The sequence below is a fragment of the Copadichromis virginalis genome, linkage group LG7 (assembly GCF_057382275.1).
Source record: "Copadichromis virginalis isolate Kocher_CV1m ecotype Utaka linkage group LG7, C_Virginalis_male_GT1.1, whole genome shotgun sequence".
Lineage (NCBI taxonomy): Eukaryota > Metazoa > Chordata > Actinopteri > Cichliformes > Cichlidae > Copadichromis > Copadichromis virginalis.
The window spans coordinates 36,449,896-36,477,280 of record NC_140624.1 but is presented as its reverse complement, the minus strand read 5'-3'; the positions used below and the strand labels follow the sequence as shown (position 1 = coordinate 36,477,280).

At 40.8% G+C, this 27,385-nt stretch overlaps 1 protein-coding gene across 1 annotated transcript; it reads left to right on the top strand.

Moving 5' to 3' along the window:
* The first annotated feature begins 7,863 nt into the window (after positions 1 to 7,863).
* On the top strand, positions 7,864 to 24,804 carry gtf3c4 (general transcription factor IIIC, polypeptide 4). The gene is made up of 5 exons (XM_085463244.1): positions 7,864 to 8,160; positions 17,293 to 19,029; positions 20,332 to 20,462; positions 20,947 to 21,035; positions 24,559 to 24,804. Exons 1-5 carry the CDS (start codon positions 7,870 to 7,872, stop codon positions 24,621 to 24,623), a joined length of 2,313 nt encoding a protein of 770 aa, XP_085319370.1. The 5' UTR covers positions 7,864 to 7,869; the 3' UTR covers positions 24,624 to 24,804.
* Positions 24,805 to 27,385: the final 2,581 nt, after the last annotated feature.

Here is a 27,385-nt window from a genome sequence, read left to right as displayed (position 1 = left end):
AGCCAGCTGCTGGCCGAGTCACACGATGCATCAATGTGGAGCAAAGGTCATCAAAGCCTGTCCTCCACACTGTGGGGCCTGGGGATAAATAACAAAAACAAAATAAATTTAGAATCAGCTAATGGTCAAATTGCAATTCCAAACACTGGTGTCACATTGGCTGAGAAATTTACAATCGGTGTATTTTACTTCATCTGCACAAGTTACAAATTTGAAATCTAATGAACTGTAATGAAAGCCATGAAAATGGTTACTTGACCCTCTCTGTATTTTTACATGATTACCAGGCACTTTCACCTCATGTATTTGTGAAATTGGTTAAAATGTTGGGTGCACAGACGTAAGAGGCATGAGAGGTTCTTCTGTGTAGACGTGCGAAGGAAAGCAGGAAGGAGGGCAGATGGAGGGTGCGACATCCAGTGCATCACATGGGAATGTCAGTGTGTGCCTCAGCAGCCTGTACCTGCCACAGGACCCGGGGCCTTTTTTTAATTAATCATCATACAGGATAAATAATTTAGCCATTATCACTGGGAATAAATAGTAAGGCTGGTTTTCCTCTTGAGTTCCATCCATTCTGTTATCATCTTTTCCTTAATAGCCTATAGTTAGGGCTTGGTCCCAGGTTAATACACCCTATAACTAATAGAGACTGAAATACGTCGTGATATTCAGCAGTTTAAGAAAGTGTGTTCTTAGACATTGCAGTCTTGTCGATAAAAGGTAATTTACTTCTACACTACAATGCAAATAATGTGAAACTGGTCAGTGGAAACACACTTTGATAGGATTTTAGTTTTAAGTGCTATATTACGTCCCGCCTACAAAACAAAGCATGCGATGTCCTGCTAGCTCTAGGTCTCGTCCTATGAAAAGATGCACATGATCAGATAACATTAAAACCCTCTAAACAGCTCAGGCCTCTCCAGAGGTTGCCCCATCTTGGATTGAGTGTCGTCGTTTACAACCCTTGCCCTATTTGACTGGATTGAGATCTGGGAATTTTAGAGGTCCTATCCAATGCCTTAGGCTTATTATCGTGATCCTCACATTGTTCTGAACAGATTTTGTTGTGTGGTGGTGTGCGCTTTCACTGCTGGCACAGGCAGTTCCAGTAGCAGGGTGCTTTGCCCTGGGGGGTGTCTACAAGGCCTACAGTGGCTTTTAGATGGGTGGTGTGTGTCAGCAAACTGCAGGGCACAGTGGTTCCCACAAGATCATTGCATTGGAAAGGAATCAATGCTCATCACTGTGTGTGGTCAGTGTTTCCTGTTGATGCAAAATGGGAAATGAAGTTCATTTTCCATGTGCGGTGGTGTTAAAATATAAAGGCTGTATTTTTCTGCAGTTACTGAAAATACAATCACAGTGAGCTTACAAAACTAACAACACTCACAGTCAAGCATTATTTTCTTCTTCTTCTTCCTTCTTCAGCTGCTCCCTTCAGGGGTTGCAACAGGGGATTATCTGCCTCCATCTCAGCCTATTGCTAGCTTCCTCTTTTGTCACATGAAGCCTCTGCATGTCCTCCTTCACTACATCCATGCACCTCCTCTGAGGCCTTCTTCTTTTCCTCTTGTATGGCAGCTCCATCTTCTGTCCACTATCGCTCCTCTGAACATGCCAAAACCATCTCAGCCTTGCAGCTGTCTATCTTTTTTACAAACTGGAGCAGTCAGTATGATATACTCATTTCTAATCTTGTCAGTTCTGGCCACAATGAAAAACTTAGCATCTTCAGCTCCGTATCCTATCTTTTTGTTAGTGCCACCATCTCCAAACTATATATCAAAGCAGGTCTCACTACCATCTTATAGACCTTCCCTTTCACTCTTGCTGCTATCTTTCTCTTGCAAATCACCCCTGAAAATCATCTCCACCCACTCCACCCTGTCTGCACTCTCTTCTTCATATCTCTTGTGCACTGCTGTTGCTCTGGATGGTTAACCCTATTTAATTAAAGTTATCCACCACCTCTGCTCCTTGCAGCTTCACTGTTACACCTCTCTCTCGCTCTCTCTCTCTCTCTCTCTCTCTCACACACACACACACACACACACACACACACAAACACACGTAGTCTGTCTTTCTTCTGCTGACTTTCATTCCTCTTCTCTCTATAGCATACCTCCACCTCTTCAGGGTCTCTTCCACTCCACCTAGTCTCACTACAGATCACAATGCCATCTGCAAACATCACAGTCCACAGAGACTAGGCTTGTTTTACAGCCACAGGACCTTGTCACTTTGAGTCAAACATGAACTCCTCTGTATACCAAGTCATTTGAAAGTCGAATGTGAGCCTGTCTGTCTTAATCAAATCTACATCAGACTGACTAAAAAAACTAAAAGAGTCTAGGTGTTGCAATGGCTCAGTCTGGCAAGTCCAGAAATCATGTGTTGGGACCTTAAATGAGCTGTGCATAAATGAATACCCACAGATCTCAAAGAACTGAGGCAATGTTGTAAAGTAAAGTGAGCTAAAATTCCTCTGTGATGATGTGAGAGAAGTCATAAAGAAAACAGTCGGTCCGTGTTATTTCTGTTAAAGTTGGTTCTACAAGCTGTTGAATCATGGGTTGTGTTTAGATGTTTTTTACAGGACTGTTTCAATGTTTTTCACATTACTGTAAGTGATCATTTCTAAATTACTCCTTGCTTTCCTCCTCTGCACAAAGTCAAAACATGCCAATAAAGATATATCTGTGGACAATATAAAGCCAATAAAACATTGTTTGGGTTTAATAGAAAACACAGAAGGCATTGTTCTGCATGTGTTCAATAGAGTCTTCACAGTATAATAAGATGAAAGCCTAAGGCCAAAGCCTCAGAATTAAATCAGCTATCATGGAGTTTGTAATATTGACACGTGTAATTTTTCTTCAGAAAAAAAAAGTTCAAGAAAAAGCAAGTCTGATCAGATGCTTAGCATAGGCAGCAATTAAGCTAGCTAGGTAGCTACTTACCCACCGAGTTGAGCCATAGCCTTTAGCTTTACCCCTTCTTCTTCAAACCTTTGGCTAGAAGACAGCATGTAGAATACCTAGGTAACAAAAACCTGCATATGCATTATTTTTTCTAAATGCTTTCAGCCAGTCGAAAAAGTGCATCGTCTACTGACTGTCCAAAGCATTTTACTTATTGTGGGAATGCTACATAATAAGTAAATAAGTACATTTCAATCCAATCCAATCAAGTATGAAGTCAAAGAAAAGAAAAACTTTAGAACCAAATAAATAAAATGTGGTTTAACTGACAAAAGTGACTTCAGACCAAACCTCCCCCTATATAACCTAATAATTCTTATATGAGGACTTCTCAGGGAGGTTTTTTCAGAACAAATGGCTTAGCAATGTCAGAGGCTATCACAAGACATTAACCGATGATTCTCAAATCTAACCTGCAAATTTGGCCCACATCTCATTTCTTCTTACTGAAATGATGGCAACTCTTGCTAGGTACTGCTTTAAGGTAGTGCTTGGATCAATACGTCCTCTCATAATTTAGTCAGGAAAGTCTGAGCCATGCATCATTTACACAGCGTGCAGCAATGCACAGAAGGCATACTACAAAACCTGCAGTACTTTATATACATATGTGTGCAGCATTTTATATGTTCACCAGCAAATAAAATGTTAGTTCAAAGTATAACTGCAACATTTTTTCTTTTAAATAGCTTGGGTTTCTCTCTAATATCAGTTAATAGATTAAAAACTAGTGAAAACTACAATTCAAAATTACTCAAAATTAGACAACAACTTACATTATCCTGAATTTGATCTTAATTTGATGTTAGGATAATTTAAAATTATCCTAACATCAACTGGGGGGTCAAGCTGAGGGGAATATCAAAACTGCAAATATTGCACATCACAATTATTTTTTTAACCCTCAAATTAGAAGCTTTTAAATGAACTCTTTGGGACTCTTCACAGATGGAAGCCTTGCACTTGGTCGTAATTTCCTTTTTGCCCTAAAACTAATATCAATCACTTTGAAAGATGGCGAGCTCGTGGTTGTTTTAAAGGTAAAGACTGACAGAATGACCCTTGAAGCAATTGTAAGAGAGTGTAGTTTTTCCAGTTCTTAAACAATTCAAATTTTAAAATGACAGTCCTCTCAATATTTAGCCAGGAGCCACCTAGCATCCAGTGTCATGCATGCAGCCGCCTTGTGTTAATTTGATTTTTATTATATTATATATGTTAAGAAAATTAGAGAAATGTGTCCAAAGTGTGAGAAGTCCATTTGGAGGAGGCAGAGTCGTGGTTTGGGGTATCTTTTCTGCATCAGCAGTTAGGGCCTCTTCTACAGTTACACTGCAAGCTAAACAGTGATACTTATCATAAGCTCCTTTACGTATCTCTGCTTTGAAAATGATAATCTTAAAAATAATGAAATTAATTAAGAATACTTTTAAGTAAAAAAAACCACTTGAATTACACCCCTACAGGCATCATTTTAAACTGGACTAAGTAAGAGATTCAAAAGACACCAAATTCTTATTTCATGCATTCACAACCTTTATATGTTTGGTTTGCCAGAGACCTACATATCATTTCTTTACTTTAAAGAAGAAAGAATTTGGCCATCTGGTATTATTATTACTATCATCACTGTTTTGTTCGGGGTTGGTTAAAACAGTTCACAGCCTGTACAATTGCTCATGCACTGAAACCTCTGATGCCGAAATCCTATCGCCTTGACCTTTAACAACAGACTGAGCATCCCTGAGGGGAGCTAAATAAAAGGGCACCACTGTGTTTTCTACTGATGCCACTGATATGATATCAATGGTTTTTCAGTAAGGGGGGGGATTTGCTCTTGCTTTTTTTGGTATATGAAGGCCCACATTGCTAAAAAGAGGCTGTCAGGGTGCATAAAGTGTCGAAAAGAGACTTCCTCATCCCTTCTTGCCCCAAGGACAGTAAGGAGGGCAGCAGAGGAGCACTGATTGGGAACAACACCTGTCAGGTGAGGCTTTCGCAGTTGACAGCGCAGAAAGAGTGCCAGGTCGACCGCTATGACTGCTAATCTGTGACGTGGCAACCTGCCGGGCTCTGCCAGTCTCGAGAGAGAGAGAGAGAGAGAGAGCGCCAGGAGCCCCAGCGTTGAGGCTTTTCTGGGGCTACAATCCTGCTAATGTCTCCCCGAACAGAATGAACCACGCTGACATGCTCTAAATACATTTCATTATCATCATCATGATTATATCACTAATTGTGTGTGCTTGGTAACGTGCTGCAGCAGCCTCCTCCAGGGAGGTGTCTGAAAGACTGAATGATTAAAACATGTATGATGAACCATGCATCAAAATGTCCCTGCGGGCCTCTTCGCAAGATACATGTAAGCAGCTCCACTGACACTCTGAGCCAGCAAACAGCAGAGGATGTGATCTACTGAGGGTTGAAAGGCCGGGGAGAAACCTGCAGGCAATAACAAGACAGCAGGTGGATATTAGAGATGCAGAGGATTGACCTGAGCTGACCCATCCATATCCTTAAACCCACACTACCTAACCTATATACCTTAAGACATGGGTCCAGAGCAGCCTAAATAATTCCACCACCACACAACGAGTGAAGCAGAGGCTTAGGTTCAAATCATGGCTGGGCTTCTTTGGCCTGTGCTTGGCAATGTTTCCATCCTTATATGTGGTTGACAGGAGCGGATAAAGTTTTTGTGACAGCATTTGATGAATGTTTAATCCAACATTCATACATCGAGGGCTGGGACTGGGTCCCCAGTCAAAACCCACCAAAGACACACAGCAGGTGTGTAAAATATTCATTCACTACACACTTCATTAAGAATGAAACATATCATGGTCCCCGTTCATTTATTCATTTCGATTATCGAAACAAAAGACAGAAAAATGAGAGATTAAAACATGGTGGGCGCGCTATTCTGTATTTGTCTCACAGATTTGTAACGATTTGTTTTGTGACAAATAACTCTGTCTGTTGAAATCCTGCTGTCATCTTGCTGAGAGTCAGGCAGCTACTGCGAGAGAAGCTTTCATGTGAGGGGCTGTAACAAATTACTGTCTGTCTGTCTGGGACTATCCAGCTCTGCATCCGATTGCAGCAGCTTGACCTTTGACTGGTCCAGGAGTGGCCAGGGACTCATCACACACGGCGTGCTGATACATACCTGAGCCATCAACCAAGAAAGGGACAGGTTTCATATTTTTATTAATTAATGGCCATTAATGATCTCTCCTGGTGACAAATCACCACACGCAGACAAATGAAGTGACTAATGCCGTGCCTGTCAGTGCTCGGGCTAGCTGAATGAATATGTCACTGTGGAGTGCCAGCGCTATTTCAACATACCCTTTTTGAATGAATGTGTCACACACATGACAAAATTTCCCCATGGAGATCATTAAAGTTTCATCTAATCTAATCGAATTAGTTCAAGTCCTGACAAACTGCCCAAGGCTGCGAGGCAACAGCGAATCTACACAGAACAGACAAAAATATATCCAGATTAGAAATTTAAATATTCCTTATAAAGCGTTGTTACAGTGGTACTGAAGATGTGGTGACAGCATGCCAGCTATCACTACACTGCTATTATTTATTTATTTAGTTTTGACAAGGTTAAAAATCAAAATTTGCAATCTTTTACATATAGTTTTGCTGCGGTTTCACATCTGTTTTAGATGAAGCTGTATCTGCTCTGAGGCAACATTTTTATTTATTTTTTGTTGCTTGATACTGTAATAAGAAGCTCAGCCTGTTTAGCATACATCATCTTAATGTAAGTCTGTGTATTGTCTAAATATGACTGAAGATATTTAGATGGGTTTTGAGTTGCTTTACTGTTTCCTGTCAGCTCAAAGCTGTCTGTCCTTTCTGACCTCTGACATCAATAATACATTTTCACCCAGAGAACTTCAGCTCACTGGATAGTCTCTCTTTTTATTTTGAGCATTCTCCAAAATGTTTGTATAGAAAAATCCCAACAGATCAGCAGTTTCTGAAATACTCAGACTAGCTTTTCAGGCACCAACAACCATGCCTCACTCAAAGTAAATGAACTTTTTAAAAATTTTGATGTCAGTTTGAACTTCCAGGTCATCTTGACCGTGTCTACGTGCTTAAATGTACTGATTTTTGTGTTCACAAGCAGTTGAACAGATATACCTAAGAAAGTGGCCAGTGAATGTGTATTGGACAAGTAAGAGACAATTTTGCAATTCTTGAGCCCTCTTAATGCCTTCAAGTCAAAGATTCTTACAGCCTTAGCAGAGATTAAGTGTATCATGGTCAAAGAAAGCTCCCTGTGTAAGTTTAATAACATGTATTGATCTGGTATAACATGATAGGTCACAGCTTGCACCCAATAACATGTCTTTACTTTGCAGCAAGAGTCCCTTTTACTCCCTTTTTAAGCAATTACATTTTCACTTGAGCTTAAAAAAATATTACTAACTGTACAAGCCAGACAGTTGACTTTTATTTATAATTAAGCACAATGTGGCAAAATATGAAAGGGATTAATGAACATTTTCTTGTGAATTGCAAATAATAAAAAGCATGCATATAAAAATCATATAAAAGCATTTTTGATGCTTTAATTTATTAGCAGTGTTTTAAAGCATTATGGAAAGGTATGTTTCTTAGACAATCCATACCTTTTCTTTACAGTGAAATGTAGTGTTTCGGTTATTTTGTCACTTGATGTTAATGTTGCTGAATTTTTATTTTTAATATTTTTTTATTCTTATTATTTTATTATTTATTTCATTATTATTATGTGTGCTAAATGACTTGATAAAAGTCAATTTTATAATCGGCGGAGGAAGCTCCTCACTTTTCTCCTCCCGCGCTTGTCTGACGTCACTTCCGCCGCCCAGAAAACATGGCGGCTGCCAGTACCTGTGATTCGGTGCACACCCTGCCCAAAAACGTAGTCATTAAGACTGAACCAGAAGCGGAGGATGTGTCGGTCAAGCGGGAGCCCGTCGTTCCTCTCATTGCCCCGGTCAGCGGACTCCAGCCTCTCTCGTGGTCGCAGGACCACCGCCTGGCTGTGTGCACCTCCAGTTCCCTGGCGGTGATGGAGCTGGTGTGCGACGTCCACAACAACAAACAGGACCTAACGCTGCACAGGACTTCAATCCCCGTCCCAGCCGAGGAATACAAACTGCGGGTAAGCGACCGCATACAGTCGCCTGTTACCTGCTAACACCAACACGTTATAAGAGGGAAATATCAGAACCCATGCAGCTCTGTAGCTTTAGCTTACTGAGCTGATGTGGTGTTTACAAGTCACGTGCTCCACTGTTTTGATTGGGAAACAATAACTTCTTCTGCGGGAAGCTCACCTTTATTTTACTTATTTATTTTTTAAATTTCAGTTTAGTTTGGGCTAGTTTAGTTTTTGTTTGAAAACGTAGGAGTACAGAGTGGGGAACTGTGGTGCTGCATGAGGAAGTCCGGAGTAGCAGAGAAGTATGTGGGGGTGGTGCAGGACATGCACGAGGGATCTGCTCAGAGCCCCTTCTTGTTTGCAGCGGTGATGGACAGATTGATTGATAATGTCAGTCAGGAATCTCCGTGGACTGTGATGTTTGCAATGACATTGCGAGAGTAAAGAGCAGGTGGAAGAGAGCCTGGAGAGGTGGAGGTATACTGTGGAGCAAAGAGGAAAGACATAATACATGTGTGAGTGAGAGGGAGACTGGTGTAGAGCAGGGCAATATGACCAAAAATATTATCACGATATACATTTGAAAATTTGCGATAACAATATAATTGACGATATAATTGACACTAGACAAAATACTTTACAACTCCACAACTTTATTAGTGCAAAAAAACAAAACCCATCAATGTATTTTCACTTAAACAAGCAGCTGTTTTTTTTTGTTTTTTTTTTATGTGCATTAAAGTTATATAAAAATTAACAGTGGAAATGCAAATTCCTTGCTGACAGTTTAACCAAACCTAGTGGAAATTGGCCGACATATCCTCAGCATAACCTTGTATAATATCCACAAAACTTAAGACGTCATACACGCACAACACGGTAATATTATATCGAAGCGCAGTACAGATCACTCCGCGAGGCTCCTGCCTACGTTAGCCGTAATGCTCCGACAATCCATCAAACTGTGCGGTTCGTAGCTTAGCAAAGTCATACTGAAAGGTTTAGGCATGTGCAGGGGATAGATACAGTGGCTTGCAAAAGTATTCGGCCCCCTTGAACTTTTCCACATTTTGTCACATTACAGCCACAAACATGAATCAATTTTATTGGAATTCCACGTGAAAGACCGATACAAAGTGGTGTACACATGAGAAGTGGAACGAAATTCATACATGATTCCAGACTTTTTTTTTTTTTTTTTTTTTTTAAACCATTCCATTGTTGCCCTGGCTTTATGTTTAGGGTCGTTGTCCTGCTGGAAGCTGAACCTCTCAAATCTTTTGCAGACTCCAAGAGGTTTTCTTCCAAGATTGCCCTGTATTTGGCTCCATCCATCTTCCCATAAACTCTGACCAGCTTCCCTGTCCCCGCTGAAGAGAAGCACCCCCAGAGCATGATGCTGCCACCACCATATTTGACAGTGGGGATGGTGTGTTCAGAGTGATGTGCAATGTTAGTTTTCTGCCACACATAGCGTTTTGCATTTTGGCCAAAAAGTTCCATTTTGGTCTCATCTGACCAGAGCACCTTCTTCCACATGTTTGCTGTGTCCCCCACATGGCTTGTTGCAAACTGCAAACGGGACTTCTCATGGTTTTCTGTTAACAATGGCTTTCTTCTTGCCACTCTTCCATAAAGGCCAACTTTATGCAGTGCACGACTAGTAGTTGTCCTATGGACAGATTCCCCCACCTGAGCTGTAGATCTCTGCAGCTCGTCCAGAGTCACCATGGGCCTCTTGGCTGCATTTCTGATCAGCGCTCTCCTTGTTCGGCCTGTGAGTTTAGGTGGACGGCCTTGTCTTGGTAGGTTTACAGTTGTGCCATACTCCTTCCATTTCTGAATGATGGCTTGAACAGTGCTCCGTGGGATGTTCAAGGCTTGGGAAATCTTTTTGTAGCCTAAGCCTGCTTTAAATTTCTCAATAATTTTATCCCTGACCTGTCTGGTGTGTTCTTTGGACTTCATGGTGTTGTTGCTCCCAATATTCTCTTGGACAACCTCTGAGGCCGTCACAGAGCAGCTGTATTTGTACTGACACTAGATTACACACAGGTGCACTCTATTTAGTCATTAGCACTCATCAGGCAATGTCTATGGGCAACTGACTGCACTCAGACCAAAGGGGCTGAATAATTACGCACACCCTACTTTGCAGTTATTTATTTGTAAAACATGTTTGGAATCATGTATGAATTTCGTTCCACTTCTCACGTGTACACCACTTTGTGTTGGTCTTTCACGTGGAATTCCAATAAAATTGATTCATGTTTGTGGCTGTAATGTGACAAAATGTGGGAAAGTTCAAGGGGGCCGAATACTTTTGCAAGCCACTGTATATATGGATATAAAGGAAAACAGGAAGAGTTAACTATAACTGCCTCAAACCATGTTAACCAAGGTTAATAGCTACTCTTATAGCTATACTAAATACACTGCAAGACAGTCATTCATTAACCGAGGAACAAAAGAAAGAGTATAACTGCTAAACAGTTGACCTTAAGAGCAACTAGCCTTGAAACTCTTCAGGAGTTTTGCAATATTGTCACATCATAAAACAGAAAAAAAAATTTTTCTTGCTGGGATGTTTTATCTTCGGTTGAGCCTTTTAACCAGCTGTTTAAGGCCCTGCTTTTCCACCATGTAACTACGGTACTCTTCCTGTCATGTAGGGTACAGCTAACTAGCTCACATCTGTCCACTTATGTCTACTAATCAAGGTAGACTAAATCAGCTGTTTAATGTTGTTTCTAAACGAGATTTTCAAACATTGCTTCATATTCATAAATGAATGTGGGAAATAAATAAACTCTTAGGTTCTTCCCTCAGTCTCCCTCATGTCTCCTCTTGTGATCAGAGCTTTACATACAGTTGGGCCCATAGGTTTTTGTGGTTTGCACCCTGTATTAAACCCTTTGTGTTTGCATTCATGAAGGCGTCTCTTGATTTTAGACTTTCACAATGGCAAGCGAATGTTCTTGACTCAGCTAAGTGCTGGTTTTTCTAGACCTTGGAATTAATTTTGTCGTCTTGAACTTCATGATGTCATCTTTGGTCTTTTTGTTTCTGAGTTGGGCAGTGCATTTTTTCTTTTTAAGAATGCACCAGGTTACTGATTTGGATTTGGCCACTGCTGAAGTTTTTTTTTGTGTGTGTGTCTCTGCTACGTTTGTTTTGTTTTTCAACCTAGTAATGCTTTCTTTAACTTGCATGGGCACCTCTGAACAGCAGAACTCCATATCCTCGATTTGCTTAATTTGTTATGAAATAACAAAGGAACAGGTCTCCCCTGGCTATGAAACTGCTTGCCAGTGACATGAAACTGCGATTTGGGCAACAGTGCTTAAAAATGGCTGTACTCTAAACAGTTGATGCAGTATTTTTGTGAAACCCCTTTAAATGATGGTGTATGAAGTATGCACTTTCGTCACATTACAGGCCTGAAGCACAAAAATGGCTTGTAACACATTCCCAATTGTTTGCATTATGTGTTCAACTTATTGACCCATTAGCTTTGTGCAAGACCTTTCAGAGCATGATCACTGCTCACAAATTATTAAAGTCATTGCTTCAGTAAATAAATAACATATAAATAGGTGATCACAAACTGATATGTGTTACTCCTGTAACGGTGTTGATGTTTGTTTTCTCATTAAACAAATTGTGTACACATGTCTCAGAAAGGGAGCCAAGCACTTTTGTGCTATTAGTTTGGCAGTGGTGAATGTTTCTGTATTTTCATTATTTACTAAAGCGCAGGGAAGATAATCAAAGTAATAGAATACAAATGCTGATTTTAAACAAACAAAAAAACGAGAGAAACAATTTTGTTGTGGTAAATTTGTCTCTTCGCAGCTGCTCTTGTGTATAAACATGAGTGCTTTTAGGTTTCGTCTCCAGTCCAAAAATCCACTTGGCAGATACATTGTTGGACCTAGCTGAATTTTATAATCCACTAGGCACGGTGGCAGACAGGCAAAGTTGGTTTCCAGCTGTCAATGGCTGATATGAATAACTGCTTTTTAATGGGAGGTACTGAGCTGGGAGCTGTAGACTGTGGCTCACAAAGCATGGCTTGGTTTTTTTTAGAGGCCATGATATTGTCTGTATAATAGTACAGCCACCCAGGAGGCTGTTTTCTGTGGTGAAGCTGGGCCATGATGTTCACCATTTACCTAAAATGATCCTGCATTAAAAAATGAGATAACAAAACTTAGATATCTCTAATTTATTCATTGCAGTCTGTTTGGTTATACTGCGTCTATCCTGTTTGTCCAGTTTGTTGACATAAAACTTTTTCTAGGTTTTACTCGCTGTTAGAGCTGGGCGATAGAACGATAATGATATGTATCGCGATATAACTTTTACTCGATAGAGAAATTAAGCTATCGCGATAGACCTCGCCGCTCTTGTCCTCTTAAAAAAAAAAAAAAAAAAAAAAAAAGGTCAGCCAATCCAAATTAAGTAGCGCAGAGCCGAACCAATCACAGCTGCAGCGTCACGTCGTGTGACTTGTTACATACAGCACAAGTGCCAAGCCGCACGTGTGTTTGTTTGGGAAGCAGCCAGCGGGTAATGGAGCCAGCGCGTAATGGAGGAAATGAGTGTGCCGACTAGAAAAATCTACCGAGCGTGACCGAAGAGAAAACAGATGATGGTTCCAGTGCCGGAGAGATTGTCGAACGGAAGAGCCAAAGAAGTTCCGTAGTGTGAAGGTATTTCGGCTATTTCAAGTCTGACAAAAACAGAGTAGCGTGCACTGTAAATTGTGCCGAAAGCAAGTCTGGAAATACAATAAACTGGTGCATGCGTCCAGTGTTGGTCAAGTTACTTGAAAAAAGTAATCAGTAACTAATTACTGATTACTCCCCCCAAAAAGTAATCCCGTTACTTTACTGATTACTTATTTTCAAAAGTAATTAATTACTTAGTTACTTAGTTACTTTTTAAAAACACGATTTACAACCTGAAGAGGTGATAAAGCGATAGATCTTTCAGCCCAATTCTACTTTTTCTACATAATCCATCATACAAAATGTAATCAAATGGAAAAGTCTCTTTTTTTAACTTGTTTTATCAGTTTTAATCTTTTAACTTTATGCATCAAGCAAAACATTTAATTATATGCAACATTCTCTGACTTGAATAAATTAGTTTAACATTTAAACCTATTTTCTACACATTCCAGCACATAAAATAAAATATTTTTTGTGTTTTCACTCACTCTTTCAAACAGATGCAAGTAAAACACAGCAGAAAATAAATAAAGTCAAAGACTCAGTGGTCCTTTTGCTCTATTTTCACCTGTAAAGCAGGAGCAGGGTAGGCGGAGGGTTACCCTGGTGTAGGTGTGCTGCGGTCAGTTGAAGAATCCGCGCGAGTGTCTCTGAGTTTCCCATCACGTCGTAGCTATTCGGTGCTTGCTCGGAAGTTTAGGGGTTTTTTTCGCTGTAAAAAGAAGTTTTCTTCCCACGCACGATGGACGCTAATGTTTTTGTCACTTTTTATGGAATCAAACTCAAAGTAAGGTCAGTACTTCCACACTTTAAACGCTGCACGCTCATACTCTCTCCCGCACTCGATATATTATCCATTGTTGATCTGCACACAGCTGCTGTCACCAACGTCGCACTTGCTTACGTCACTGTCATGAGACATTCTCGCAAAAAAAAATCACGGTTTTAGTAACGCAGTAACGCAGCGTTCCTACGGGAAAGTAACGGTAATCTAATTACCGATTTTGCAATAGTAATCCCTTACTTTACTCGTTACTTGAAAAAAGTAATCAGATTACAGTAACGCGCTGCCCATCTCTGCATGCGTCACACTGTGCACCACGTTATTGTTTCGGTGAAATGAATTTCTACAATACTGTTACTGTTAATTCTACTCTCTGCAGTGTTTAAATGCTTACATATACACACAGTTACTGTCCCTCCACACATACGACTCGGTTCTGCTTCTATGCCCCAGCTTTGTTTACTTTTTCCCACCGAGGCTTCTAGACTTCTGATTGGCCAATATTTCTGCACGGTTAGGAATCTAGCGCCACCTGCTGCTTTGGCATGTTCATAGCAGCGTTTTCCTTCATTTCTGCCTTTATGTGTGGACGGGATTATTTTTTAAAACGAAAACGGAAAATCTCCGTTTTCAAAAATACCCGTGTACGTGTGGACGTAGCCTCAGTCTCTGACTGGAAGCGCTAATTCGTCATTCGGCTTTTGTCAGACTAAAGTAACTGTTAAAACTGTTTGAAAAGCTAAGCTATACAACAAGGAGAGATTGAGAATTTCCTTTTAGTTCTCAGTTTATTTGATATTGACAAAAGTTAGTCAGTTTTGTCTGTTCTTCTGTAAAACAAACTGAGATTTATTTTTAGAATTAATATTTTGTTTCTAAGTGGAATTGACAATTTAGTCTGTTTCGTTTGTTCTATTTTGAAACGCTTTAGCGGCTGCCTTTTGTGTAGTTTGCAATATTTGCCTTTATTTATCTGAAAAAGTCTCATGTTCCTTAAGTACATCTACCCTGTTGAACTTATTATGGGAAATAAATATTTAAATTAAAACAAGCTGCTGATTATTTCACATTTTACTTGTGAGCAACGGCACATTTAAATCTTACAAATATAGTTATTTGACTTATATCGTGATAGATATCGTTATCGCCTGAAATGAAAAAAACATATCGTGATTAGGGCTGCCACGATTTGTCGACTAGTCACGATTACGTCGACTATCAAAATCGTCGACGACTGATTTAATAGTCGACGTGTCGTTTGAAGCTTTGTAAGATCGCAAAACACGCAGGAATAATAGCAGGATTTAAGAGTGTAATAACGGACTGAAACAGAAGATGGCAGCACTGCATGTACAAGGATGCCAGCTGCCGTTAAACCCCGAAGAAGAAGAAGCAGCTGTGTCCCAGAATTCATAGCGCGGCCCAGCTTAGTTTCCAACAATGGCGGTAGCTAGTTAGTTTTAATATTACTCTTATTATTCTTTCTGGGTCACAAAATAAACGTTTAACATATTTTCAGGCGAGAATGTAGCTGTGTAAACCTCAAATATCGGCTCAGTTTATCAGGACACCACATATTTTCAAAAGCGCTCCGACGTTTTCGGAGACGTCTGTTACCCACTAGCTCGATAGCTAGCCGGGGGCTAGGTCACTAGCGCCGTGAGAACACCGGACTCCCGGCAAATTGTTTTCAAACCCACCGCCGTCTTTCGCGACTCAGGTTAAATATATATGAGTCACTTAGATAAATTAAAAATGTTGTTGTTTGGCTTTTTTTTTTTTTTTTAGTATTTTATTTGTTCCTGAGTAAATCGGTTTGGCTGAGATTAAAGTTATAGTTTTTACACAGCTGAATAAACGTCAAGCAGACAGCTGATTATCAGAAGTGTGAGATGCTGGAGAATATACTCCGGTGTCCTGTTATAGTTTAGATAGCAAGGAGTTTATTAAACTTTACCAAAACAATCTGCAAATTTCATTAAAATTGAATAAACTATCATCTTGTCTTTATTTTTAGTTAGCACCTTAAAAGCTTAAAGCTGTAAGCTAATGATAGTTATATAAGAGCAGATGCTGCTGGTGCAATAAGCTGTAGTTTTATGTCCAGTGGATGATGATCTGATTAGTCGACTAATCGCATAAATAATCGGTGACTAGTCGACTATCAAAATAATCGTTTGTGGCAGCCCTAATCGTGATATGAAAAAATCTCATATCGCCCAGCTCTACTCGCTGTAGAGCAGCAATAATTAGGTGGTTATTTCATTAGATGATTCACAGAAAATGGATCATCAGTGCTTTGGTAACAGTTTTAGCCTTTTCTGTGGAAATACCACTTATTAAGCTAAAACCTGATGATGATTTTGTTGCTTAACAGAAGAAATAAATGATTGCTAAAAAGAGATCATTACAGCTAATTATATGTAGTGCTTCTAATGCTTTTTTAACATCTAGCAGTGCATACTGACATTCAGATGTGCACATAGAAAAATGATATATATATATAAGTGCATTTATATGTGAGATAAATGCACACTTTTTGAATAGTTTTCAAAAATACTGTTTATATGGTGCTTCTCTGTAAATCTTTGCAATATTGCAACATTTCTAAGGACTTTGTGGTAGGTCTTGAGTTGTAGCTGATGACGTTACTTCTGTTCTGCTCTCACTTTGCATAGTTTTCTTGCATATTTTGCAAAGTATTCAGCTCTTTTGGATGTTGTTGAAGTTGCTCCTTTTTTTCTGTATTTAATCTGTATTCTAATTTTTGCCTCATAACTTTTGCACTGTCCACTTCCTGCTGTGACAAAACAAATTTCCCACGTGTGGGACTAATAAAGGTTATCTTATCTTATCTTATCTTATCTTATCATCATCAGAGGCTGATGATGTGGCTCTTGTGCTGTTGTTGTAGGTGCATAGGAATGTAAACATGTGCCATCCCTATGTCACTGACACCAAGATATGCTTTTATATCACGTGAAAATTTTATATCTGCGTTATAGCAGATGCTATGATATGGCACGTTCCTTGTAGCCTGAGCAAGTCTGGCATAAAGAACCAGTTTTCTGCCTGTAGCAGGGTGTCGTTACAGTGGCCCCCCCAAGCTGAGACAACCTGTAAGAAAACAAAACAGGAAGGGCTGGGGCATGTTGGCTTGATGATATAAAATATCATAGTAAAGCCAATACAAAAGTGCTTTAAACCGGCCTTATTTTCAATGGCCAGCAGGGGCAACACGTGTGTATAATATTTGTATGGGAATCTATGGGAAAATCAGCCCTCTTGTGCCTTACTTTTCTGACCCAAGTTAATACTTTGCTGTTTGATTTCATGGGTCAAGTCATGGGGATTAAAACATCAAATTAATTTAGGCAATTATGGACATTTTTGGAGTCAGCGGGATTATCCAGGGTATGCTCATTGGATGTCCACTCTGCTGATCCACCCTCAGTCCTCACATTTGGTCAAAGCACCAAAAATGGCAGTAGTGTAAACACACAGCTTTTCAGATGAAGTGTTGGTGGTTTATCAAATAAAACATTTCTGCACATGAAATTAAGAACAAACTTGACTTTATAATCCTTAAATATGTTGTTTTTGCCTTTTAAGGTGGGGCCATCAGTAGAGCTGTCTGAAGCAATGGTGAAGTTCGCTACACATCCAGATCCCACAGTAAGGCAAGCATTTTTGGCTGACAGCGTGATCAACCCATCAGTAGGCGTGCACAAAGGAATAAAGTACGCCAGCTGGTCTCCGTTGGGTTGTGACTCGAGTGGACGCTGCTTGCTCGCTTGCCTAACGCTTGACCACAGACTTACCATTCATAACAGCCACAAGCGTCTTGAGTGGAACACGCTAGTTGATCTTACTAAAAAGTACAGCGAGAGGCTAAAAGAGCGGAATTATGCCAGAAAGGATGACAAGCTGCCGCAGACTAACTTACAGGACTTTGACGAGCTGCAGCGGCGTTTCCGTATGCAGACGCCACTGAGAATGGAGTGGTCGAGTATTTACACGATTAAACAGGTTCAGCCGGACAACACGGGCGTAGACTTAGAGATGGTCCTCCTCGCTGTCTTGATGGAAAACGGTGACCTCGTCTTGTGGAAGTTTGTGTTGCCTTTTACAGACGGGGCAGATGTCACGTTTTATGACACCATCGAATCAGGCGTGACCAGACCAAGTGACTTAGCGTGGTGGGAGTATGAAAACGCAGATCGTCGCATGAGCGGCCTGATTGTCGGCAGTGAGGTGGGACCCGTCAAGATCATGCCAGTCAGCCTGTCGGGAGTGAAGGGGTACTTCACCCTCCGACACCCCGTCATCCTGTGGAAGGAGTGCGATGAAATCGCTGTTGAAAACCTCAAATGTGTCCCGATGATCCACCCGATACATAAATCCAGCTGCAGCCTCATCGTCGCATCACGTGGCTGCTACGTCTTTTGGTGTTTACTTGTGATTTCCCCAGCTGGACTAAATGTACACAACTCTCACGTGGCTGGGCTGCACTCCCTTCCTGTAGTCTCCCTGGCGGTCAGTCAACAAGGTGTCGCGGTGTACACTTGTTCCACAGACGGGTGGATTAAAAAGCTGACGCCAACTTTTACAGAGAGCACTTTAATATTTAAGCAGGAGGAAATGATGCGACCAGAGAACCTCACGGGGAGGAGGATACACGGGATTGCAGTGAGCCGCAACGGAGCATATATTGCACTTGTCAGCACGCAAGGTATGGTTGATGGCTATCATCCAGTTAACAGGACTTACCAGGTTCACTTTGTGACCTTAAAAACTCCAGAAGCCGCAGCAGCGTTGTTGCTCAGGTCTCCTACGCAGAACTTGTATAAAATGGCCGACCTGCTCGACCTGGTGAGGTGGCAGATTTTGAAAAACAAGTCCATCCCTGCATCACTGCAGGACGAGCTCGATCAAAAGATCCGGGAAGCGGACTCTCCTTACTTGTGGCGGTTCAAGCTCTTTTTGGTGCGAATACTTCACCAGTCACTGCAGTCACCTAACACAGAAAACAACTGGAAACCTGCAAAAGAGGGAAGCAAGGTGTTCATAAGAGATGCGGAAGAGGAGGATGGAGAAGACAAAGAAGGTGCTGTGAAAGAGGAAGGTGAGCCCGGAGGAGAAAAACTGGAGAAGGAGGAAAATCAGGAGGAGCAAAGGGCAGAGGTACAGGCTTGGATGAACACCGTAGAGACTCACTTGATGAGAGAAAACATGAAGAAGGTGTTAGGGGTGGTGTACCTCAATACCTGGCTAGCAGAGAACATTAGCATACCCACCTGTGGCCTGGTGGAGTATCTCTCTAAAGACACCAACGACAGAGCATCAGAGGTAATGACTCGCGTGTTATTTTTTTCTACTTAAGACACCACTGCACGTTCTTTTGGTTTGGTTTTCCTGAATACAGCGCTGTAAAAAGTATTTGAAAAGCTTAAATGTTTCAGATCATTTAAAAAATGTTAGTAGTAGTCAAAGGACAGAGTTTTTACGTGATCATTTGAAAAGAACCTGTAGATTATAGAAACAAATTCAATGACATCTATCACTCTGGACAGTGTTACAAAACCATTTCTTAGGCTTTGGGGACTCCAGTGAACCACGGTGAGAGCAATGATCCACAAATGAGGAAAATTTGGAACAGTAGTAAACCTTCCCAGGAGTGGCCGGCCTACTAAAACATTTCATCAAAGACTCATCCAGGAAGTCACAAAAGAACCTAGAACAGCATCTAAAGAACTGCAGACCCCAATTACTTCTGTTGTTGCTTCATGACCCAGAAAATCCAATCCAAGCACCTAAATCCAATTGAGGTGCTTTGGCACGCCCATAAACAGGCCACCCTAGCTTGAAAACCCTTCAGTGCGGGTTGATTACAAAGAATAGTTGGCTAAGAATTCACTAAACTCATTACCAGTTTTCGTCGTGATGCATTCTCAATCATCCAGGTAAGTAAATTTCCAAAGATTGATGCAGCAACAACTCCACCTCATTGTTAGTCCATTTAAAAAAACTCTGTGCGTTTCCTCGACGTTTTGCCGCGACGTTTGAAAGAGCCGGAAAGTAAATAAACGGCAGACAGAAATGAGGCAGGCCGAATCGTCTTGTGTTTCACGCATGCGCAGTACTGGAACGTAAGCGTTTTCGGCCGTTTCAATGTGGACGCGCAACTCTGTGAAAACGACTGAAAACACTAGTGTGGACGCGGAGCGTTTTCAGACAAAAACGCCGTTTTCAAATCTATCCGGGCTAGTGTGGATGTAGCCTCAGCTGACTGCAGGTTTCCTCAATTTTATAAACTGTACATTTGCATAATGACTGAAACCAGCCCATTACCAGTTATTGCAAATGTTTGATTGCAGTTACAATGGTTGTCAAGGGTGGCGCAACCAGGTAAGTTTAGGGGGCTACTTTTTCCAAGAGGGTTTGGAAATTTTCTAACTTTTGTATTTACTCAGGTTTTGTTTATCTGAAACATGCAAGTCTGGCAAATATGTAGGAGGGGGATGCTTGTTAGATGTAAGGCTGCAGTGGAAGAAACTTCTTTGACTTCTTTGCCTCCGCTATACAAGTTGGGAATGCTTGCATTGGTTGCTTTAATTCAGACCCTTTGGTCCTGCATGCTTTGTCCTTCAGGTCCTGATTGGCCACATCAAGAATAAGATGAACAAGCAGACGTTCTCGGAGCGCTGCAGCCTGTGTCAGGATGTGCTGCCCTTCACAGACCACAAACAAACCATGTGTAAAAATGGACACATGTGGCTCAGGTACGCACAAAATTCTTGAACAACTTTAGAAACTTAAAACGTCTAAGGATGGTTGTTTTTCTTAGCTTTAGCCTGACAGGATGAGTAGGTGCACCGTTGGTTCAGATGCCACAGCTGAGCCTGAGCGTTGGGACATGAATTGAATCTCAATGCCGAACGCCTTCTTTGACGGTTTATTTATCTTCTCGGAGCAGTAATCAAGGCTCCTTCCTTCTGATATTTACCCATGCAGCACTCTCATCGTCTCATAAATATCGTCTGTCAAACATTTCTCCTGCCTGCTCTCTAGCTTGAACGTGGTGCCTCTGGTGGGCACTGAGGGGAAATCTGTGCCCGTCAGCTGCACCTCAGCACTGTTTCTGCTCTACTTTTATAATGCGTATATGTGTGTGTGTGTGTGTGTGTGTGTGTGTGTGTGTGTGTGTGTGTGTGTGACTGTCCCTGGCAGCCAGCTCTCTAATGTATTTCTTTCGGTCTCCTCCAGGTGTGCGTTGTCATACCAGGCCTGCCAGACGCTGACGTTCAGACGGTGCCTCCTGCTGGATAGCATCGCCAGACTGCCAGAGCCTGAGGGTAAGCGCCACTTTCCATCTCCCTCCACCTCCATTTCACAGTCGCGCTCTCGATCAGCCGTCTCCTCCTGTCACCTTCAACCTCAGCCTCTGCCGCTCGGATCAATGCTCGACATGTTGGATGACTGAGCCACACAAACATAATACTTATTAACTGTGACTGATTGCAGAAATTAGCACAGCGTCTTTTCTTTCTTTCTAGCCAGTGTGCTTTTGTATTTTCTTATAAGGCAAGAGTTGAGTTACTGGTCACAAAGCTCAGTCTTGTCACTTTCTCGGCTAGGACTTGAAATGTGTAGCTGGGGAATTCTGAATGCTGGAGCGGGAGTAAGTGATCTTTGCATGACTTCTTTAAGGTCGGTCAGCTCAGTAGGAGGGTAGAAATGTGCACTGACATGCACGTGCAACAATGCAATTAACAGAACGGGTGACTACTTTTTTTCTTTTTGCTTGTGCTTGTGAATTACTGAAGGGGTTAATACTTTGATACTCAGGGGAGAAAAAAACAAAACTATCCGAGGTTCCAGTGAGGAGGAGACACGTTAGTCCTGATTTCTTAAGTAAACGATAACCTGGATTAGAAAAACCTGTTGGCAGTGGAAAGCTGATTTCCACTGCCATGTGTACAGTTAGATGGATTTCTAATCAGCCTGTTCACAACAGACTGTAAACAGAAACACAGGTGTGACAGCAGAGCTGCGGGATGAAAGAGGAGATGAATGCATTACATACATCATTACTATATAATGCATGTAAACATGTTTTCTGATTGCCTTTATATCTGAAATAATGATTGCATTCTGTTTCCTCATAAAAGTCCTAAAGGAAAGAATTAAGTTTACAAAAGCCTTAAGTATTGTCTCGAGCCCGCAGTCGACTGTGCAGGCAAGCCAGCAAAGGTTTCTGTATCAGTCTGGGGGTGTCCCGACCACAGTGACATTGCTGACTGCTGCTCACTCATTAGGTACGAGCTCTACATCGATTCTGATAAGGAGTCATTACAGTACACAATTGTAACATTAGAATTTAGGATTTAAATATACTGCTTAAACATAGGGGAATTGTACTGTATGCTAACAAATAATTGTTATCTTTATAATTGTTTTCCTCATACCATACGTTCCTCATGCCTTCTTTATATTTTGACCATTACAGTAATAATTTGCATTCTTTTAATGGTCTTAAAAAGCCTGAAACGCAGAAAGCCTCGGTGAGTCTGTGGAACGTTTATTGCATCTAAGTAATCTGATTATCAGACGTTTACTATTTACTCAAACTGATTAAGAAGATTTCTGTCTGTGGTCATTGTATCCAGTATTTCAGTTTCTTTAATTGGATTTGGGGAAAGTATGATTTGCTTCACATTAAATGTAGGAAACCCTCTTACATATTTATGTTCGGATATATTTGTAAGTTAGAGATCTTTGCTCTGCATTGGTTTTACAGTACATGTCTCTATGACATGTAATGTACACATCATCATAATAGCCTATAAATGGGTGGAGGTAAGCTCAATAATGATACAAATGAGAAAAAAATATATTATTCTACATAAACACAGAAGTGGGAAAAGAGCAGGCTCTGTGGTCCTGCAGGGGGAAAAATGATCTCAGGTCTTTATCAAACCTGCCTGAGGGGCAGCTCTGCTGGTCATCCCAGCCTATCTGAGCTAATGAGTGACAGGTCTGTGCAGTTGTGGCATCTGTCAAAATCAGCATCACCCCCCACTTGTCTAAAAACATCTTTAGGATGTTTGCCTTCTTTATAGTTCCTATTTCACTATTTTTATTATTATCACAGCAGTTTCTGTTTGGAATAAAAACCCTTTTATACATGAAATTCTTAAAAACAATTTAGAAGCTCTATGTCTGACAGCAAAAGACAAAAAAACCTACATTAATATTAAATATATGGCATTAAATAATTAGAGATAAACAAACCAGCCATGTTGCCATCTTGAATATGCCCGAGACACTACAGTCTGTGCAGCAGACAGGAGGCCGTTTCCCCCGCTGAGCCACTGCACATCATGTCTGTGAGATCTAACTTTAGTCGTGGGTGTTTTGGGATCACAAAGAAGAATTTTCTTTTCCCCTAAGTCCTGCCTTACTGATGAGTGTGAGATAATGCACTTTCACAGTAAACTTCCTAATTTAGTCATTTCTTATCTCTCGCATACTTCATTAGAAAGCCCTGTTCTATACTTCTACGTCAATAGCAAACATGAGGTTAAAATTAGTTTTTTCAGTATTGTACAGTGGGATAAATACAATTTTTAACCCGTTTTATTCATTGCGGGTTAATTTACTCAAGCATAGATGTTTTTGTTTAACCAGTGGTCAGAAACTCTGACAAATGTTATAGATGTTTTAGAAAAGTAAGCCGTTTCCTTCGCATTACTTCTAACAAATGTTGGAAGACAATGCAGACTGACCATCGCTTACACTTGTCCTGTCTTGCGTGTAGAAAGCAGCAGGAGAGAAGCATGCTCTCATTACAGGAAGCACTTAGTTTGTCAGACCAGTGTGTGCAAGGGGCGGCTCACTTAATTGTGGTGTGTCGTGAAAAGTTTAGGGCTAAGTTTGTTAATTTTTCATCCATATTTTCTCACCTGAATTTTTCTTTTTGGTGCTTTAGTATTAGACTATGCATGCACACTAACAATGAATTGTAATGTATTTTAATTAATGTAAATGACACTGAATAACAACTGTGAATGTGCAGGATAAAGCTTCAGCTTAATGTATGCGTACTTTTATATAGCGTATTAGAATAGGCCGGCCTCCCAGTACCACTAATGAAGACTCAACAAAACACAAATAAAAATGTAGAGTTCACAAACAATAGTGATCATACCCCAGTTTTGAATGCTCAGCATATAAAAATGGTTATTACACAATTATTAAATATGTTTGCGTTCCATTGCAGTCCATTTTTATTGTATCTCATCACCTACTTCTCCCCATCTTTTGATATCAAACCTTTTCTTTCTTTGTCTGAACTACAGTTCGTGTCTCGAGGGCACAACACATTACCTCGGCTGTTCCAGCTCAAACTTCACTTGTATACTTACTTACTAAAAATGTTTATTATTTAGCCACATCCTTTTCTTAGGAATGGTGTGCACTATTGATTGTCCCACTTTTATTGCTTTAGTGGACAAGAACATTATCGATTTTTGTGTTTCTTATATAGAGAAAAGGGGTGTGGCACTACGCAGATTGCAAATAACGAGAGTACGACTGTGTTTGTAGAACGAGCCTGTAACATATGCATGGCAGTGAGAACAAATTGGCCAGTGTGCACACTTAATGAATCCAGTGGTAAGTTTGCACATGCCCTTATTTTGTGCTCAATTGTATACTCGTAGTGCTTAATGAGGCCATTTTTTTTGGGGGGGGGGGCTTAAATTGTACTCCTGTCACCCTTCAAAGTCTCTGATATTAATATATACATAACCACATTAAATGAATTTGTTGTTCGTAATCTTGAGCACAAACAGAAGTTGTTTTGTTTCCCCACAGATCCAGAGTGGATAAAGAAGATACTGCAGGCACCCTGCACGCTCTGCGACTCGCCGATGATCTAGAGCTAAACGATCATTAAAACCTCAGGGCTTCCCCGCGACCTTCAGAGCTCGCCGCTCTGACACCGGGTCCAATCTTGTCAGACATCACTGCTTTTTTCTTTCTTAATTTTATATGTTTTGTTCATGTTTTTATTACTTTATATTGGTATGTTAAAAGAGCAAATAAAACGCTTTGAATATTTGTTGAAACTCTTATTTCACTCCAGTTACAAAGTGTGCAGTGTGTGCTTCCTGCCTCTAAACTTTTAAATTAATATTTTACGGAGGTAAAACATTTTGGAGTCAAACTTTACACATTTCTTTATTTTCCACCCCTCATCTAAAGCGAATTCCCACTCAGAGCAGTGTTTGGACAGAGATGCTCAGAAACAAAGTTTAAAATGTGGTTATATGTGGAGGTTTTTATTATTCAGTAGGACTTCAGGGCGCCATAAATAAGCTCCCTCATTTTCCTCATGTTGACTCTATTTCCAAACCTTTGGTGTAGTTTTTATTGCAAGTAAGTGGAACTTACTCTGCAAGTCCTATTTTAGTGGGGTTTTTTCTTCTCCTCCTTTTTTTTTTTTTTTTTTTTTTTTTTTGAGTGCAACAAATAATACACTCTGAATAATACATACTCTGGAAGAAACTCAACATACCTACTTTAATTGGCACTGTAAAACAATTTCCAAGCTCTGGGAGGAGGAGATGGAGGGTGGTGGTGCTCAGTCATTCTCTCAGATGAGGACTTCCGCTAATGTAAACGTAGAAGAGAAGAAGCGGCGAGGCAGATGAGATGAGCAAGAGGCAGAAAGAAAGCAAAAAGTGTGCTTAAAAACCCAGCGTGTCCCTCCCACGGGAGCCCGTTGTAATGAGATTCAGCAGTAATGAGGGACAGAACATGGCGCCAGATGTGATTCTAATTCTAATCAAGGACGGGAGGGTGGAGGTGATGGAGACGGGGGGTGTTAGGATAGAGAGCATATTGTTAAATACAATTAACCCTTTTTTCATATTTGGAGAGAACAAGGGCTGCAGGGTGGGGTTACAGGCTCAGCAGCGTGTTATCTGGCCCTCCTCCTTGTTGTGGAGACATGGAGGTCGGCTGCTGGTGATCAAAGAGGAAGCCGGAGCTGAGAGACCAGGCCGGCAGCAGAGCCTCTTCTCCACTGCGGCCTTACATCTCCAGGTCCGACAGGGGCGGGGTTGGGGCTGCCCTTCCTCTGGTGTCACCAGAGATGATAGCCTGCCCCCGGGCAAGGAGAGAGGAGGCAGCTCTGCTCCAAACTCTCGGGAGCTCATGAAAGGGAAGCTTTTTACTTTATTTTCCTAAGCCCACATTTCTCAGTTCAGTGGTGGCATTTATTGGCCCAAGACTCAGAAGACTCAGCGCATCGGTAGAAAAAAGGAGTGTCTCCCGTTTTGCTTGAAATTGAATCGCTTATCACATTATCCTGTGCAGTGCTGCAGGAGATGCCCTGGACTATTGTATGATTAGTTTGCTTTTAAGCTGCATAAGGCAGTCCTTTTTTTAAATGAACAGTGCCAAGGCTAATAAAGAACACAACTAGAACTCTCTTCAACTTCTGATGTGGCTTCTACAGTACTCCTCCTGAGGTCCACAAAGGGTTAAATGTTATTCCCGTGCTTTTACCCACAGATTTCCTTCCCTCGCCTCTGCTCTGTCCCAAAAAATTATAAGAACAGTCTTAAAAGTTTCTAAATTGATTAAACGAACGTGTCTGCAGACTACAACAGAGTGCAAAACGTGCACAAATGACTACTGAGAAAATATATAAATGTAATGACACTGTGAAGTTTTCTTCTGAAATTTGAAAGAAATCCTGCAGACCATGTGGATGCAGATCATTTTTATTTATTTTATAACCAAAAATGACAAAACTCTCAATAAGGATTGCTCAGTTTTGACTGATTTTAAACAAGTCCATTTATTAGTCTTTTTCTGGCCCTTTTATCTACATCTTCTCTTCTTCATCAGTTTGTTTCAAACCATTGTTTATTTCCCTGTGATGTCCTTTGTGATTTGTTTGTTTTTTAAATGTCAGACACACATAAAAGACACACCGTTTGCGTGTTTTTACACTTTTTTTGATGTAAGGTATGATGCGGGTTGCACCACTCAGCGTGATACGGCATTCCCCGGTGGAACTGATAAGCGCACTTTCCAACTTTTAAGCAACATGTAAAAAAAAAACACGTGAAAGAAAAAGTTATATTATTCATTCCAAGTGGAGCTTTGTGCTTTTCCACATTTGTTGTTATATTAAACATTTTCTGAAGAGTCAAGGAATTATGAGCCAAAAGCCCAGACTTCAGACTGCTCTGTATGCTCAGTTTCAAGCTGATCTTTCTCCTCTTGCCCCACTGTGATGTCAGTGAGAGGGAATATTCAGATATTTCAGATACAACACTTAAGCCCCACCCACCTCTTAGGAATATGGTTATCCAGGGTGCGATCACAGGCTAATGACTCTTTAATTAAGTTAGCCAGTGAGCTTGCAGCATGCTTGGATTCACAGTCTGGTTTGAAACAGCAAAGATGGTGCCGTGAGAACATTCAGCTCAAGGTTTCAGGAGGCTTCATTTACCATTAGGTGGCGTCACAGTGGCTAGTTTTATAGTCTTCTATATAAGCTGTGGTTTTCATAGTTGATCAACTGAGGGGCTGTGCCAAGGCTCAATGTAAGGTGTATTCAAAAGTACTTTTGAATTTTGTATAATCCAAAGCTGGTGTAAAAATTTGGAGCAGAGGACAAAAATTT